The 18,906-nt window shown below is 42.9% G+C and overlaps 1 protein-coding gene across 6 annotated transcripts in view; it reads right to left on the minus strand.

Moving 5' to 3' along the window:
• Nucleotides 1-18,906, minus strand: part of MARCHF3 (membrane associated ring-CH-type finger 3) — an 80,556-nt gene that overhangs the window by 18,771 nt on the left and 42,879 nt on the right. For 4 of the 6 annotated variants that reach the window (XM_087742022.1, XM_087742025.1, XM_087742023.1 and 1 more), the window contains 3 exons: nucleotides 8,656-8,782; nucleotides 7,694-7,910; nucleotides 5,380-5,587 (listed from right to left, as the gene is read on the minus strand). In XM_087742022.1, the coding sequence (XP_087598148.1) occupies nucleotides 5,380-5,587; nucleotides 7,694-7,887 (402 nt within the window). In that variant the 5' untranslated portion in view covers nucleotides 7,888-7,910; nucleotides 8,656-8,782. The remainder of the gene's footprint in view (nucleotides 1-5,379; nucleotides 5,588-7,693; nucleotides 7,911-8,655; nucleotides 8,783-18,906) is intronic. The other 2 variants (XM_087742026.1, XM_087742024.1) reach the window with 2 other exon arrangements.

The raw sequence follows: 18,906 nt of genomic DNA on the forward strand, positions 1-18,906 counted from the left end.
TGGCTGCATTAAAAAGGTAGCTTATATAAAAGTGGAAGGTCTATAAAAGTCCCTAACTGAAACTACTGCAGTTTGATTTCACTGGGTTTGTTCTGAGATCCTTCCAGGTTTGTCACAAGGAACATCAGGTCTACACATATCAACTACCGTATTACAGACTTTTCTTTCCTCTGGTGTCCAGAGTTTCTGCTGCTTCAGCCTGGGTCCTCTGTGTCAAACGCAGCCAGGCTTTCACTCGCAGTGGGGTGACCAAGACATTGGAAAGAGAAGTAGGGCTACGCAGCAGCAGATGCTTTTTTCACCATCCCAAGGCACATTCATAATGAGATATCCCATGTGCCCAAGCACACGTCCTGCACACCTCTAATTTCCAGCAGACTGTACAGGGGTGCTGTACATCTAGCACACAGTAGAAGAGGTGAGTTCAGACGTTACCTGTACTTCTTGAATTGCATTTTGCAGTATTCTGAGCCCTCGGACTTAGGGGAACGTGCACGTACTGGTAATGTGTAAATGGACAATGTCTTTTGGATTACTGGCAAATAGCTCCTTTTAACTGACTGTAGGGTGAGGATGTCTCCAAACAATCCTCTTATCTGAAGGAGGAGCTCTGAGTGAAATGGCTAGACTTGCTCTGCTGATGCCTGCCAAGTGCCTCAAGACCAACATGTTGTCTAGCAAAAATGTGACTCTAAATGGCAGCTCCAAAGATGCTACAGAAAGCTTATCTCCAGTAGATTATGTCTGATTGATGTTGGTGGTTTCAGTTTTCTGTGCCAGAGCTTGCTGGGTGCCCTCCAGAAGGGAGATGAACAGAAGAACTCAGTGATCTTCAGTATGAAAAAACCCTCTTTTTCTATCACAATCCATCTCTTGCTCCTTTACAACAACATATCGTGTTCTCTCCAGTGCAGCTGTTGTGAACAACTTCATGAATGACTGAGAAATAAGGAAGTTCCAGGTCCCAACGGAGAGCTGAGGAGCATCAGCCCACCCTCTGACCAGGAGTGCCACCAGAAGCAGGGTCATCTAGAGGGAGTGTGACAGTTTCCAGTTAGCTCAGTCTATAAGCAAGGCAGTGCAAGTGCTGAAAGTCAGGTAGGGCATGAGGGGGCTCTGCACTTACCTGCAGCGCATTAGCCACCCATTTAACAAAATCTGTGAGGGCTCAACAGAAAGCAGTTCTTACCAAAAACTGTAAAATCACACAGCGCACATTTGACACGTGTAGGTCAGGAGCATGGAGAAAAGGAACTGTAAAGGAGACCACTCCTTTTGGCTGATCAACCTTTGACAAACACCTGTGGAGGAATCGAAATGTGTGCATTCCCTGGGGTGTGCTTCTTTGATTTGATGAAGGACAAGTCACAGAGCTCCTCCACCCAATGTAGCAGGAGGCAAAAGACATAAATGGTTGATGGCTATGAACAAATCACTTTCCTTGAACACTGAAGGAGGGGTTAATCCCCACCATAATGCCCGATTCATCGTTCAGAAACACACTTCTTCTGGGGAAAATAATCTGAGTTTAAAAAAAAAGTGGACCAAGCATGTCAGGAGCTTCACAAATGCAATGTTGAGGGGATGGATCTGCCTGATAGACTGTACTACTGTTTCCTGCCTCTCTGGTTGGGTTTTGGGCATCAGATAATTAGCAGGTTGTACATTTCTTGGGAGAGGTTTCTCCTGCAGACGACAAAAACATGTCCTGTGGCATAGGTAAAGGAATGTCTCCCTTGAGAGGTACATAGTTGGAAACTCAGTTGGCCAGAGAGAAGCTTATGATGGAGAAAAGATACAAAGGACAAAAGAGGAAATGGAGGCCAAAATAAATGCTATTTTTCCTTTGATTTTCCTTGCAAAAGAAATCCAGGAAAAAACAGGCTGCTGTGCATAACATAAGTTGGGGAGAGAAAGCAAAGGTGAGATCCCTGCATTTTTGCATCCTATGCACGATGTATGCAGGAGGCAGGATATAGTTGTAGATATGTCCCTTGTATCTGAGCTAAAGATCTCCTGTTTGAATGCATGGGCCCACATCCTTAGTGTGAACATGGGCAACTGCTAAAAAGAAGGCAAAAAGTCATCTTGAGAGAATTTTTTATGGAGCACTTACTTTCATTTCATAATGAACTAATGGCAAACTAGCAACATGGCAGGAGGGAAGAAATGCTATGGGTTCACTAGCCTGTTCTGATCAAATCATGAAGCGCAGCAAGAAATCCTCTGCTGCTTCCATAATGATGTATACATGGGAGGAAGGAATAGGGCTGAACAACCATCCATGCCGCTTACCGCTCACTTAATTTCAAGCCCACTGCTGCTGCAGCCTCTCCTGGGTGCTAACAGCAGGAATGAAGTCAGATACGACATTTCTAGATAAAGCAAGTGAAGTATCTCAGTTTGCTTCTGTTGAGATTTCCTTCATACCCACACCTAAGCTGTTAAGAAGCAGTAATCAGTCCAGTGAAGGGATGAGGAGAAAACATAATACCATGTTCTCTTCTTTTTTTTTGGCCCCTTTAAAAAAGTGAATAATATGTCTTTGAATAGTCAGAAATAGTACTTTTTTTCCTGATAGAAAATTTCTAGGAGAAAACATGAATATGATGATTGATTGCTTCAAGCACTTTTATACTACCTGTCACTGACCAATGGATGGGATATATTACCTGCATGAGATAGGGCCTGCTGAGCAGTTACTGGATAAGCGTCTAGAGACTATGCTCTACAAATGACTTTATGAGTACAAGAGTCCCCTTGACCTCCTAAAATGCATTGGTAAACTTATCATTCACCTCCACTGAAAGGACTATTCACCATTTCCATTACCTAGTTCAGAGGAATCTTTGGAGAACTAATTATCTTATTGAATGAACTTTGACTCCCCACCCCAAACACACACAAACACACACACTCATTTGTACAAACATTAATGGAAGTTTTCATGAAAGACGGTCCTACTATATCTGATACACCTCCCTCCATGCCCTCATACTATAGGTAATACAGGGAAATAGACAAGACAGTGCTTTTAGGACACAGAAGATGAGGGAATCTGGCAACTTGCATCTACTTTAGTCATGCTTTGGGAACTTTCAGATTTGCTGTAATTATTTGCACGGGGAGGTCTTTGGATTTCACAGCACTGTGCATTAAATAACTACAAACTTTAAGAACAAACTTAAATTGTACTAACAGAAATCAAGAATTTGACTGCTACCTTTCTGCTTAATTTGTCCCCTTGCATACAACTCATTTTAGTTACTCTTTGTCTCTGCTGCTCTCAACTTTAGAAGTACAGCTTCAGTTCCCTTCTAAACTGAAAACGCACTCCTTGTATAAGATCACGAAGGACTTCAAAAAAGACAGTTGCTTTTTTAATGACCTTTTCTGCAACTGCACGTAACTGTTGATTACTGCACTAAAATACTGTGGGTATGGTAGCTGAGAAACAGGAAAAGATTAGGTAGTAAAGAGAAAAACATCAATTAACAATGTGTACTATGTTTCAGAAATGTTCCTGCAGCTGGTTTGCATTTGTCCTCAGCTGAGAAACAAAAGACAGCTTTATCATTATTATTGTTATTATTATGGTTGTTGTTGCTATTATTTATTACTGCTTTTGCCAAAAATAAGCCTCACTTCATCAGGGAATGATCAAGCGACTAGACTCCCCCAGCCTGGGCAGGGTTAGCTTCACTCTCAACTTCTTCAGTCATCATTAGCTCTTAACAATGTCATGTCCCATTTGTGCAAAGCCAGCCTCACGAGCAGCTGTTGCAAGGGAACAGCTTGAAGAAGCTGGACTCTAAAATCAAACTGTTTACTTTGCACTGCCTCAGCATAACTTATCTTTCTTTTCAGAAGACAAATTCAGAGTGGCATTGTCCTCCCACCAAAACTGCAACCGAAAACTGCTTGGCACAGGCTCTGAGCAGCTGGCCGAAAGAAGATGCTATCATCTTCATTGGACGGTGCTCAGTCATGAAGACTTTGCTGCTCAGTCACTGACAGCCTGAGAACACTCAACATCAGCATTTCCCAAACTGTAACCAGCTTCCTGGGAGAGGCTGGAGTCCTGCTAGAAGCAACAAACAACAAGCCAGAGGCAATCGAACACAGCTGGCCCAGGCTTGCTCTGGTTAAGGCTTGACAAGACCACAGGTCTTGTGCTAAATACCGTGTCATGTATCTCTCTTTTGCAGATCCTAAGGAAGAATGAAGATATCCTTAGGCTTAGACACCAAATGCGGATGCCTAACTTAATCCAGCGTAAAGCAATTCTGGTAGTCTTCAATGAGAACTGCTCACCCCCTCTCTGCATGGGCCCTTGCCATTTCCCAGCAGTCAGTTTTATCCTGTATCTTCTCATCTGAATACGAGCAAAACAAGATGCCTCTCTCCCCCTTATTTTTAATACCATATCTCCTTCAACCAGTTCTGCTACAGTTTACAGGAACAATGAAGATGCACAGGAAGGACATGTTGTCCTGAAGCCAAGCTTAGAAGATGAGCACCTGTGTCACCAACTGGTACAATAAGATGCTTCTCATTACTTTTGTAAAATGTTATTATTTGCAATTCATTTTTTAATTCCAACACAAACCATAAACTTCACATTTTTTTTCAAAATTAAAATAGGGAAGGAGAAAGATCATTAACAGTGTAAAGATAGTGATGAGCTTGGCTTTTTTTTTCTTTTATTTTTCTTTTCCTGAGGACAAAAAAAAAAAACCCAAAACTGGCAAATTTCAAGCAGCCACTAAAGCATATATAGTCGGCAAAAACTGAATTTTAATTGATAAGGGAGAAACAATTGTCCAATTCACTGTTGAGTCTGGTGCACAGGCAAGAGGAGGCCAAAAGGTCACTCACGAATGGCTAAACATGCCAGACACTGAGCAAGAACAATTCCTTCTTGTGGGCTTCACATGGAAATTAGGTTTCGAAGGCTCCTCAGTTTGCTACCTCTCTCTCAAAAGCAAGAAAAAAAAATATTCCTGACATATTTAATATGCTGAATACTGATGCCTGTCTCGCATTCCACAGAAACTGTTACTTGCTTCTCTTTCATCCTCTACCAAGCTGGCTGGCATACTAGGAATTCACTGCACACTGTTCCCCAGATCTTCACGCACATTTACAGTGAAGCAAACCCATCGATTCCATTCTTCTCGCTTGTTTTGATTTGGTTCAAAATAAGTGTTTTGTTATTCCTGCCCTTTACCTGAGCTCCTGCCCTCATCTTGCCAAGCCCAAAACTCACAGCTTGCTTTGGCTTCGGTGGAGCTGCAAAGGCTTTGAGATGCCTATATAAAAACAAACGTGATTTGCTCATTAAAGCTAAGCTTTCGGGGATGTGCCCCATGTACTGACCTCCACCAATGGCCTGGGTTTGCGCTCCACTGCAAACCTGAAGTGGCAGAGCTCACAGTAGCTGGTGTTTGAAGATGACAGCCAGTGCTCCAGGCAGCTGCGGTGAATAGTCCCCAGGGTCCCTGTACATTCGCAGGGGGAAAGCAGGTCTTCCTGGCTGCTGCCCTCGTGGCAGATCCTGCACATCGGCCGGTCATGGAAGGGGCTGCTGGAGAAGGAGAGAAAATTGCTGGTCAGTATACAGAGCTGTGATCCAGCACCTCTCTCTTTCTCTCTGTACGTCACAAATTAACAACATGGGAAACATTTGCAGCCTGCATACTTTGCTCTGTAGTTAGTACATCAAGCTGCTGGGCTAATGGCTGCAGGCACTTTGGTATTCTGGTTTAAAATATCTCTTCTGTGGGGGAAAAAAAGTGGAGAGAGAAAAACACATCAGAGTGGCAGAAGAGAAACAGACAACCAAGTGCTTCTGTACCTTTTTATTTCCCACCTCTTCACAGCGCAGCGGAGCAGCCACTTCAAGAAATCCCCAAATGTATCAGGTAAAGTTTTAAACCTGCCTCAGCTGGGCACCTCTTATGTTAGAGATGATCTGTGTCATCACTCCTGACCTACAGGATAGCCTCTCTTACGCTAGTGATGATCCCCTGACCCATAGGGAAAGCTGTTTTCAGCAATCAACAGCAAAAGACTACTGAACCTGAAACAACAGCATCTTGCCCTGTAGCGGTGTGAAGGCAGGGCCACCACTTCAGGCAGGCGTTGTGCAGGCAGGAAGCTCCTGTTCCTGGGGAGGGTTTCCCTCTCTTTGGGACAACACCCCACGAGCAGCTCAAGGAGTAATATTAATGGCACTGAAAAGGAGGGTGTGCCAAACACATCCCTCCTGTATTGCTGCTCATTGCTATTTCTCCTGCATTGCCTCCCCCAAAGCACCCACCTTCCTGGGGGCGGGGTGCTAACATGCAAAGGAGGACGGGTGCTCCTCCTGCCAGTAAAAACCTGAAGACTCTGTTTTTAACTATTGAGATTCTCAGTCGCATGGCTTTCTGGGGTGCTTGGGCTCAGTGCAGCAGGAGGAAAGCAGGAGCAGGCTGCAAGCACCAGTGCTGCTGATCTGTGGATCCACTTCACTCAACTCAGCTCCCCTGACTGCCAAGGCTGAGAAGGTCCATCTCTTGGCTGAGGTCTTGGAAACAAAAACTCTCCTTACCACATATGCCACCTCAGGTGATCTCCTCAGAAAAGCGGGTTTTGTCACTGTCGCTGACAAAACCTTGTTAGTGGATAGCGTATGATGGAACACAGCTGTTCCTTCTGCCCCTCTTCTGGATCTTTGCAGGCTGCCCCAGGCAGATCTCACTCAAGTGTAACTGCAGGGAAGTGTAAAGGAGCCAGCCCACTCCTTTCAGTCTGCCTGGTAAAACAGTATGAAGTTGTGCTAGATGCTCTGCACACATGTCTGAGCTGCACAAAATGCACAGGGTTTAAAAAAGTTGCTACAAGTAAAGGGGAAAAGGCCCTTTCAAGCTGTCACACTGCACGTGCAGGCAGCAGTTATTTCACTCTTCACATGAGTGCAGTGGATTGGATTATGTTTGCTTTTTTGTGAAAATCCAGAGCTACTTCAAGACCCGTGCACTCTTTCCAGCTTCGCACCAGTGGCCCAAGTATCAAGTCTGGATATGGCCAAACTCTTAAGCATCCTCTTTCTTGCTTCTAATGAAAACAAAGCCAACCCAAAGCAGGCTAATGTTCTGAAGGGTGTAGTTTAAATGTAGATTTCGCCCCTCATCTGCCATCCTAAACCGACAGCAGAAAGAGCCACTGTCAATCACCTGCACAATGGCTGAAGCAGCAACACTTGTGTGTGCACCTCTGCTAGAAATAGCTTGCCTGGCCACTCAGTGCGCTGGCTTGGGAAGTGTGAATGAAACGTGCTGCCGAAGTGCTGGCAGCGGCACGCAGGCTAAACACAGCATTCTGGGCCAGCCAGCGCCCTCTGAAGCCTCCCACCAGGTATCAGGGCAAATTATTGCAGCTGGTGCACTTGAGCAGCAGCATCTCTAGACAGCTTGCTTCCCCTTTCTTCACTGAGTATAATGGTGAGGGTTTAATTACATATGTAGCATAATCATTATAAAGTTAGGACGAGGGTATAATTACACCTGCACTGTGGTAAGCCTTCATGAAGCACATCATCACATCTTCCCTTCAAGCACCCGCAGGACTTGCAAGCAGCAGCTGGGGAGGGTGCACTCGAGCCCACACAGGGAACGGCCCTGTCCCATCCCGCCACCCCGCCACGTACCTCTGCGTGGCGAGCGTCCGCACGACGGAGGAGAGCAGCTGCCCATCTTTGGCCGACACCTGCATGACATACTGCGGGCAGCTGCCGGCTGGGCCACTGCCACTGCCACCGGGCAGGGTCTTGCTGTCAGGTGCCGGTGGGCGCGGGCGCTCTGGCGGGACTCCGGGCAGGTGACTGCAGCGGCTCGTCCTCATGGTGGTGGTTGGCAGGTCCCCATCTAGGCAGGAGGGAGGACAGGGCAGTGAGGCAGGGGGAAGGGGTACATCCCTCCCTCTCTGCAACTCCACCATGCTGATCGATACCAGGTGTGAGAAAAAAACATCCCCCCACTCCCTGCCCCAGCCCTCTGAAACCTGCTCAGCAGGGAGAGGAAGCTTACAACGTTATGGGTCACGAAAAAAGTCTGTACATCTCAGAAGCAGCAAGTCACGGCTCTGCTCCACTTTTTTTCTCTGCAGACTCCTGAAGTCATGAGCAATAAATGGAAAGACTGAACCTTTTTGTCTTTTCCCCCCGCAAATGTTGCAAAGGAATATACAACCTTCACTTTGTGTGCTTTTAAACTTAAAGGCTGCCCCTGTCCACCAACAAGGAAAGTTATGTATCGGAGGAGAAAGTGGCCGATCAGCTCCAAATCCCCTGTGAAAACACTCCACTGCTGCTAACTGCCTTCCATCACCAACCCATGGCAGAGCACAGACCCAGCAAATAATCGTGTACAGGGCTTTTGCCACACGGACCAGCTTAATAACAGCCCGTGTGCAGTAATAATTTATGCCACAAGGTGAGGCAGAAATCACAGCTTGCCTGTGGCTTTCTTATCTGCTTTGCTCTTTCTCCCATCACTTAGAGTGTATTTTGTACGATGCTTTCAATATTTTGTACGATGCTTTCAACCGAGGTAACTGGAAAGCAAGGGTTATGGTGGTAACAAAGAGCCTGGGAACGTGAATTCCTGATACCTTCGTATGATGCTTGTCGGTGAGAGGAAGCAGCGTGGTTCAACGGGCAGAACACCAGGCTACGTGCCTGCAGGCTTGCTCTCCAGGTCAGTCACCAACAGCATACATACGGGGTGCATTAAGCCCTCTGCAAAAGGAGGGAAAGATTTCCTAGCATGCCTTGAGACACTTGGCTACAGTCACATGTAAATGCTACGGGTTACTACTATGATATTCAGATGTTGAAATCAGGCACGTTTGTCTGCGCTGCATTTAACCCTCAAAAAAAGCATTTGTATTGGACACCACTGTTACTTCTGTAGTACCAGTACCACAGCAGGAAACAGAGTTTAAAAATTAAACTTTTATCCACTCTCTTAAACAGAGGTATTTCTCTGGGTTTTAAAAGAAATCTTGTAATTTGATCTCATTGGATTGCAGCAAACGGCAGTGCTAACTTTCTGAAGTCTCCTGAATGGACGCCTTTGGCAGTAAGACTTCATAGCGTGTGAGGATGTGATGGGGGCGCTGGACCACTTGTACCATGCAAGTTTTCACGTAGGGACTTATATTCTTAGAAAAGCATCTAAAATAGAAAAACGCTTGGCAAAGGTTTTGCTTTACAGGATTATTTCAGCTATTTTCAGACCATGCATACCCCAGAGAGTGAACTGGAGGCTGATGAGACAGCTTACAGGGGATATAGTGTTCAGAGAGCGGGGAAGGAAATCAGACTCTGGCCTTCATTTACGATGAAAATGAAGCAAATGGCTGATTTCAAAACCATTAACATATAAAAGATGCACACTTTTTAAGAGAATGAGAGCCACGGACTCTCCAAGGAGACCACGGTATCAGCAACATTTTAGTTTTAAAATCCATGCTGAGACTGTTTAACAAGAATATTCAGCAGCTGAGTAGCTGCTTCATTAAACTTAAAAAGCCAAGGCAGTACCATGCTTACAGACCCATGCTACAGAATTATATATTTCTTTTCTGGTTGCTTCACTGACCTTATTAAGTACAACAGCGGGTTTATCGTTGCGTATAAAGTGACCATCCAAGCCTTTAAAAACACATCCATCAGCCACTTGATGAGTTCAAAGCCTTTGCTGAAGCATCAGATGATGCAACTAAATGCAAAGCTTTAAAGCACACCAGAAATAATGTAGCTAGATCCCAGCAATGATGTTAATTCAAATTTCTGCGTACAGTACTGCATTGATATCCCACTTTGGCATAGCAAGTACATGTAACTCCTTTCTACCTAACTCTTCTTCTAAAGAAAGTTGGAAGTTACAACATATTTTCCTCATTTCAGAGGAATAATTTTCACACAAAATCAGTATATGTGCATGAAAGTAATACAATTATAGAATTAAATAATATGTGCTTTAATATGAACCCTGTGGTAAATAACGAAGGTTAATTGTCCTGAGAAGCACAGAGATCCTAAGCAAATCTGAAGTCAAAGCTGACATTAAGGAATTGTAAATCTTAATATCCACAAAACCCCGAAGTCAGTATTTACCCATATGTATGTATTATATTCTGTCAGAATGTTTTTCACCAGAAAGAGGTGGAAATCTGCCAGAAATATCTTAACACAAAAGGAAAAATTAAGAACAAAAGCAGGAAGATGTGTTTAGATGGTATTTATGGGGAGATGCACTATTAAATGGGGGAAGCCAGAATATCAACATTTATTTCAGATGCCAGAAAATTCAGAGAAAAGTTGCCGGATTTGGCATGATGCATGTATGTTTGAAGAAATCTAGTAATTAGCTCTTTTTTTCTTTTCTGTGTTACCACACCTATTCCTCTTGCATGTCTCGTCTCTATCCAAAATCTATCTTAAGACTACCTTTCTACTGTAATATTTAAACCAGATCTTCTCCCTGTTCTAGTTATTCTACTTTGCCTTTGGTACCAGTCTCTGACTCCCTCTTCTCATCTCCATGACATGAGATCTTCTGATGGGAGGTGGCAAAGTCTAACTCTCTTTTCGAGTCACTCTCTCCAATTCCAGCACTATCGTCCAACCATCACTGCTAAGTGTACAGTTCTTGGTATATTTCTTCTCTTCACTTTCTTGTGCAATTACTTCCATCAGCTATATAGAAATCCCATTTTCAGGGTTGTTTAATGATCACAAACTGAAAAATCCTGAGATAAGAAGAAATTATTTTTAGTATGTTATATATATGCTGGTGTTTATATATATATGTGTGTGTGTGTATATATATATATATATGAGTTTAAGGGTATCAGAGTAAAAGTAAAGATATTGCATGTATTTTCTTTGTACCATAAGTGTGTGTGTGTGGGGGGAAAAGCTATTAAATCCTCAGAGCTATTCTCTGTCCTCAGAAATTTCAAATTCCTGGCTGGAAAGAGGTCAGTACAGGTTTTCCTGGTGGGAGGACATAGTGGAACAGCATTCTGTTAATCACTGATTAGAGTGTCCTAGTTGTGATTTATTCCTTCTGCTTCATTCACTGGTTTACGGAGTACGTATCCCTCAGAGAGCACTGCAAGTCTCACATATGTTCCTGTTACTTTTGCATTCAGTGCTCTGGTTTACAGACATGAAAAGCATAAGTTTTATAACAACAAGTCTACCCCCTTGTTCAATTTACACAGTTACAGATGATCACAATAATATGTGGTTATTTATGCTGTTTCCTCAAAAAAAGTGCAGGCAGTATAAATATAGTTAGTAAATTAAATGTAGCTGTGACTGTGAAGCACAAAACTACAGAAGGGAATGAGATGCAGTGTACTCAAGCAAATTATCTGAGGTCATGTTGGAGCTGGGTGGAAGATTCAAGGGCAACCTACATCCTTTGCCTATAATAATTTATAGGATGTTATTCTAGCAATTGTTAGGGATAACCTACACTGGTTTTTCTCCCGTGATCTGCTGGCTGCTACCCCCAGTGTTAAAATTTAAGTCAACATCATCTGATTATCTTGCCTCTCTCTGCTCTCTCCCCCCTGCTTCATTTTTTAAATCATTCCGAAGTCCAGACTGCCTTCTAGGGCTTCAGTAGTTATTAAGAGGTATCTGGAAGTATTTTTCTTCTTGATATTATATGAATGAATGCAAATATTTCGTAAAAGTGGCTTAGCCCCACAAACAAATGCCACCAAACACTTATAATCTTTGTTTCAGAGACAAGCTACTTCTGGGCTTAATCAACTGCTGATTATTGCTAACAATACGTTCCCACTGAGCTCAACAAACATATATTTATATGCTGCAAGGCATTTATAGCATATCTTCTTTCCCATGCTTATATTTCTTTTTAAGAGATTTATAACTTCTGTGTCAAGAGAAAGCATGAGACTCAACAAATGCCAGTGAGCAAGGCACTGCTACTCTTATTGAATTACACTCAAATATGAGATGTTAAAAATTAGCATTACTGCCCTGAAAAAGAATTTAAAGAAGAAACCATCTGCATTTACAATAAGCACCCACAATTGGAATCCTTGTTGCACTCTTTCCTACTGCGCGTGAACTAACCTAATTTCTTAAACCCATAAAGCATTACCATGCTGATGAGTTAAATTATCACAGTTGATTTTTTTAAGCAGTGGTGCTTTTCTGCTGGAGCTGTGAGTGGCTTAGATTTGCATGAGACAAAAAAATCTTACACGTCAAGCAGTGGGTTGCAACAGTTAAGTATTCATGTAGAGACTGTGTGTGAATTGCTCACTTTCCCTTTTTTTCAGCATCTTTGCTAAGAATAGCACATATTGCATCTCTCATAGTCATGCAGTTTCAAACTTGGAAATCCATTCACTTTTCTTATTCCATATTCCTATTGGTTTCAAAAAATGCAACTCAAGCATGCACCAATCAGCTTCAAGACTTAAAAACATGCATGAAAAACCACTACCTTCTCATCTGGAGATATTTTCCCAAGAAATACTGCATTCTTTAAAAAACACAGCCATTATTAAAAGAACCAGCTCTCAGAGATGTATTTTTGTTTCCTATTTATGTACTTTCACATGCCAGAAGAATATTTCTCTTTCCACTCTATCCACTGCCCAGTGTTCAAGATTAAGATCGCAATCCAGTATCAAGTAGAAATGGCAAGCTCATTGTCCTGAAGGCCAGGAGTGAAACGTAGCCACATACTGACATTGTGTGACTTGATAGGGCCACGTCTCCTACATGGGCCAATGACTGCCTCAGTCTGCCCAGTAGATTCTGCAGGTATAAACCAATTTCTTTTGCATAGATTACTCTTAGCAGTTTGTCCCCCAGTGACTTGTGTTCATGGACAGATTTTTACTTCAGGACAGGTCAGAAGATCTGGAGCACAGATACAATTCTGCATCATACTGCAGTCTGGAAGAATGGTGCACCTCGTGGAGAAACGTCTTTCGCCTTTATTTCTTCTATCAATCCTAGTTCATTACTCAGAATGCGAATTGTTGCATTCTACATAATGAACAAACTACTGGTTTCAAAGTCGTCTGTAATATAGTTATCAGAGGCTGTGTGAAAAAGGTGTTCTTCACTGGCTTCAAACCTATCAAACAAGTACTACAGTGTATGCTATGCTTCATTTTTTGAAATGGAGAACAGGAACTCATCTTTCCCTCACTGAGGTTTAGACAATATTTTTATGCCATCCTGCCTCTTAAGACAGTAATTTTTTTTTAGTAGTTTCTCAGTATAGAACATGTCCATCTTCCAGTTATTGTGACTCTGCATGATCCTTAGAGAGATAAACCACTACGGACAAAAGAACTCTGCTTTAATTAAACTAATATTAGGGGTTTAGTTACAGCAGGACAGAAGTCAGGACTGGTTGGCAAACCTCTGTGAGAAGCTAAATACTGAGGCAGTTAAACTAGCTGTGACTAAGCCCCATCCCACTGCAGCTACGTTAAGATGCTCCAGAGACTAAAACAGGCATTGCAGTGACTGGATGGCTTGCTGCTTTGTCTCTCAGGTTCACCTTCCCACTGAAAAATGCAAAAGAAGAACCAAAATTTTCAACTCCAGAGTACTGTGAAACTTCCTAATTTTTTACCTATTCAGAAACGATACAGGCTACTATGAAGATGGCATGGCCAGAGCCTTTCTAAAAGAGCAGGACACCCTGGGGCACCTGAAACTCTTACTTCAGTAACTCTGACACTCATGAAGGAGTTTTCTGTGTATCATTTCCAAGGCATTCATTGCTAGCATTGTTTTAAATGTTTCTTGACTCTTCCCTCCACACTCCACCACACAGAGCTGCATGGATCCTCTCCTGGTTTCAATCCCACTGAGGCTACTGAGTAAAGAAACTAATGGAATAACTGGCTGTTCCAGTTGTAGCCCTAGGTGCTGTCGGCCAACATGGGGGATAGATCTGCACTTCTTTCAGTACATTTCTTAGAGATCAGCCAGCAACTGTCAGCTGATAACTACAGCTTAGGAACCTGGCACCAGGGGAGATGCCTGAAGGGCAGGCACAGCCTGGGCTCCCAACCTGCCACTCCTGTCCCCTGTGGCATGCATCTGGCCATGCCCCGTCCCTTCTGCATTTCCCTCCCCTCCAGCTCATCAGCTACTCTCACTTTTTTCTCTGGACTTTGTTCCAGTCCTGTTGCATGATCCTGTGTGTGTGCCAGGGCCTTCTTTGAAGTAAGACTTTACAGCAGCTAAGCCCAGAACTCATAATGGGAAATGCCAGCTCTCCTACAGCCTTGGTAGATGTAAGGATCAATACAATTGGTACACTTGCTTTGTTTGTTAAAAAATAAAGAAAATAAAAAGGTACAGAACCTTTCAGCTAAAACATCTTAACTCCACAGGAGATGCACATAAAACCCTTACATCCTCCAGAATAAAAAATTAATTTCTGCAACTTGAGAAGATGAAATAACTCCTACATCTGATAGTCACATGTGGCTTAGTATACAGACGGACATATAAGATGCTGCCTAAGCTGTTCACTATGGAGGTGCAAAGCACTCACTGGCATCAAGCCATCCGTGAGAAAAGCAGAGGGGAACCAGCACCAGGGCACAGAAGTTCTGGGACATGATGACAGGAGAGGGATGTTGGAGAACATTTTTGTTAAGAATTCATACAACCTGGTCAACAGCATTCAGTTTGTAACAACTATAACATCACCACCAAACCCTCCCAAGGAGCTACAAGAGACATTGAATACTGCAAGAAGAAGACGTAATACTTGTTTATCAGTTGAGAAGGGTGGTAAACTTTACACTCCTTGCAAGATTTCACTTTAAAGCATGTCAACATATAGAAAGTAGTGCAGTACCAAACCCCACTGTTATTAGGCAATTTTAGTTTGGCTGTTTCAGCCCACAGTTTACTAATTTTTCATGCTGTAGATAGCATTTTCTGCTCAGCTGGTCTGACTGCAGAGAGCTCCAGGGCCTCTTAAAAACTACCATGCAGTAGGCTGCATGTAAAGTCTAATTTTATAAACAAGCACATCAAAGAACTGAGTGCTAGTCTGAGGCAGTAGCACAAAGCAGTTCAGCACAAATAGTCCTTAAGAGTCTTCCCATGCATTTAAAAATCACTGCCCACCCATAAATCAATGTTTTTTTGTTATGTACTGAACCTTGAACCACTTTTCATGAGAGCACTGGACCACCTTTTTGGCATTGTGGACTTTAATAAATTGCTTTATATGTCTGCACAGCCACTAACTTGTCTTTTGCTTAGATTTTTCTTCTTTTGTTAGTTGTCAAAATGGAAGATGTCACATGATAATACATACCAAAGTACTTATGTTGGTGGCATTTTGGTCTTGCATTAATAATAAGAACCAGAAGATACAAATACAGTTTACAACTGATCTGGAAATAGTAATGGTAGTTTCTGTCAAAGTATAAAGACAGACATCAATTTTCTTTTCTAGTATTAGTCTTTTCTAGTGGAAATGTCTTTCCTCATAGGAGTTGGAATGCAAGACCTGTCTGCCTCATTTTTTCCTAGAAGAGATTTTGGATTACTAGACAAACAGGAGGAAGTTATGATTCAGCATACTGAATAGTGCTGCCAACAGATTCTCCCTCCTGAGCTGAACAAGCTGCTTCCAGGTTTTCTGGAGCAACGTGGGTGGCAGAAAACCAGTATCTCCACAACTGCCCTTTGCGTGAATGGGTTCCCTGTGCCTGCTGGTAGAACACAGGCATGAATAAAACAGCCTAATATGCTTAATTGCACCCTTACTAAGCATAATGTGGGAAATAAACGAGTGTTTCTGTATATGCTGCCAATTTTGCATTTGTTCCAATTCCTGGTAATGGGCTGGTATTGCAAGCCAGACTCCCAGAATAGCCACTTAATCCACACTTGCCTGTTGCACGCACCAGATGTACGCACAAGCTCTGCTGAAGTCCGACTTTCTCCCTGCCTACCTGGCACTCCTTGTAACTCTGCTCTAGTTACCCCAGCCCACACAACCCGCTGTTGCGGCTTCAAGTCCAGATGCCATTTGCTAACATAGGTCCTTCTGGTCTAAGGGTCTCGCGAGTGCTCAGCTCCCTGGAGCGGGACGTACACTGGCTTTTGAATGCTGGGCGACATCCCGTGCCTGTGCATCGTGCCTGATGTATTAGAGAAGGAGGACAGGAGCGTGAGTGGTAAAGGTTACTCTGGAAGGGAGTACTAAAGACACACTGCTCCAAGATAAGCATCCTCAGTGAGGAAGGATGTAGTAGTTTTGCTAACAATCTTGAGTGGAGGAGTCAAAATGATTAAGTATTTTCTAGCTTCTTTCCCCGACCTCCTCTATGCTGCTTGCCACTACAGAAATCTTTTTACTAGGCTTCCTTAAATAAGAAAGCTAAGAATAGTTGTAACTGGAAGTTAAGGCTTGCCTGCACCTATTTCTGGGTGACTACACTCAGGCTGAAACCCTGCAAATGAAGGAAGGCACTCACCCTAACACGTTCCTAAATTCCCTTTTTTTCATTGCCATGTCCTCTTCACGCTCCCCCTCCCTTCTTTCCCCACTCCTGCCCACAAACTTTCTGCTTATTCTGGCCCTGCTTAATGACAAATTTTGGAGGACAATGAGACAAAGCTTCCCCCAGGCAGCTCTTTTTCCTCCTGCCAGCCTGGCGGTGGCTGTACCTGGGGAGCAGGGCTGACCCCACACAGTGCATGATTAACCCCACCCAGCAGAAACCCACAGCTAGCTTTATTAAAAGACCAAGTCTAAGGCTGCAAATGATGATTACTGCCAGAATTATGCTAGGTGCTGGTACACTGCTTTTCTCCATTTCTTTTGATTAGTGAGTATGAACCGGGAAGTCTGGCTTCCCACAGAAACAATGTGGCTTAATGCCTAAATACGGCTCCTGAGGTCTGACCCAGAATGAATATCAAGGGTGGTTTCCCCCAGGGGGGTGTGGGGATGGCATTGCCCTGAATCACTGTTTCCAAGTGATTTATTTACACCTTGTGTCATCCCAGGACATGGCTTAAACTGCAGGTGTTTTCACACTTAAGCATCAAAATGCAGTGACAGAATTACTATCTACTTATATGCTGAAAGCTAACAAGTTAAGAGGCCTGGAAGCTCGGTTTTGCACTAGAAAGTAAGTTCCAGATTCTCTTTCATTTTCCCAAATTAGGTCACTTTATACAGATGAGGCAAGCAGATTTTGTAACCAAATGCCAGACATGCATGTTTACTTCTTGGCCTAAAACCTGTAAGACGAGGCTTGCATTGTGAGAATTTAACTTCTCTTTCACAAGGGTCAAAGGACAAGGAATCCCATGTCAGCCCTTTAAAGCCAGGATTCATCTCTAGAAATCACTAAGTACTTTGTTCTGAAGAGCGGCAATCTTTTTTGCACAATACGTATTACTGATACTGCACTTCTTTAGCACAGGAACTGTAAAACTTTCAGAAATCCCTTCCTCTGCAAGTACCTAGGATTTCATCAGAAAACCTGTCTTTTACCATTTCCAACAGCAGGAGTTTTAACTGCATCAGTCAGCACCTCTGGACTCTATTTGGCCTCTCTTCTATTTAGATCCTTGCTTGTTTTATCAGCAAAAGCATAATCCAAGAGCACGGGATGCTCCTTCCATGCAGCACATCTCATTATGCCCTCTGGGACTCGCGCTACATCTGCACACTTTGGGGCAGCTAAGTGCACCAAAGTAATGTAAGAGAAATTACACCTACTACACCCCGATGTCTAATTTTTCAGCAGACAGTGAGGGCCAAGACAGTGTGAGGACCAGTGTCTCTGTCAAATACAAAGTCTTAAAGTGTTTGTTAAATACAAAGTCTTAAGAGAACAAGTCAAGTCAGACCCGATCCAAATGTGCTGCATTTGATGGAAACATTATTATTGACCTCCCCCAGCTTTACATTGGACTCAGAGTTACTGTTCAACACCTGTAGAATGAAGCTCAGGGGAAAATGCTCAAAGTTAAATCTTTATGTACTCCCAAGGCCATCTTTCCTCCAGGGAACATTCAAAAATAGCTCTCACAATTTTCACTGCAAGGCTAAAAGGAGGGCTGCTAACATCACATTAATTCCACATAACAAATTCCTAACTGGGCTTCATTTTCTACTCACAGAGGTAAACATCAGCTGAATTCAACTGATTATTCCTGACCAGGTAACGTCAAGCTAAAAATGACTTGCTTAAACTGCAAATGGTGTAAATATTGCTTAACTTCATGCCTGGGGTTTAGTAATGAATTCCTGTTCATGTAAAGCTTGTGTAAATGAATTCTTTGACAAATGGGAGCAGTTTGTAAAGCTGTGGTTTTACATGGCTTACAGTGGCCTAGTCCACATATATCTTGAGCGGGACTATGACCGAGCAACTTCTCTGTACAAGAGCTTGCATGATGGAGAACACAGGGACCGCTGCTTGGTGATGGAGGCAAGAGTCTGAAAACTGCAAGGCAAACAGAGCCAGGGATGAAAAGAAAAAAGCAAAATGTTTTTAATTATTAAAGGAGAATACTTGGAGAAAAATGGTCACAGTATTTCTACAGATAGCTTAACTAAAATGCTAATTCTTTTGTTCATTGTTGCTAAGTCAATTATTTGCCCACTTTTAGTATATTTGTTTCTTCCAGTTCTTGCAGTCGAGACTGCACTCAAATATGATCTCATTGAAAATATCACATTTATAGTCCTTACCATTGATGGAAAAACAGGCGAATGCATGAAAGTTAAAAAACATACTAAAACCACTTTCAAATTAAAATAAGTAGAAAATTAAAAATACCTCTCTTTTTAGTAGCTT

The sequence above is a fragment of the Nipponia nippon genome, unplaced genomic scaffold (genome assembly GCF_047370975.1).
Source record: "Nipponia nippon isolate SJK-2023a ecotype South Korea unplaced genomic scaffold, ASM4737097v1 scaffold_8, whole genome shotgun sequence".
NCBI lineage: Eukaryota > Metazoa > Chordata > Aves > Pelecaniformes > Threskiornithidae > Nipponia > Nipponia nippon.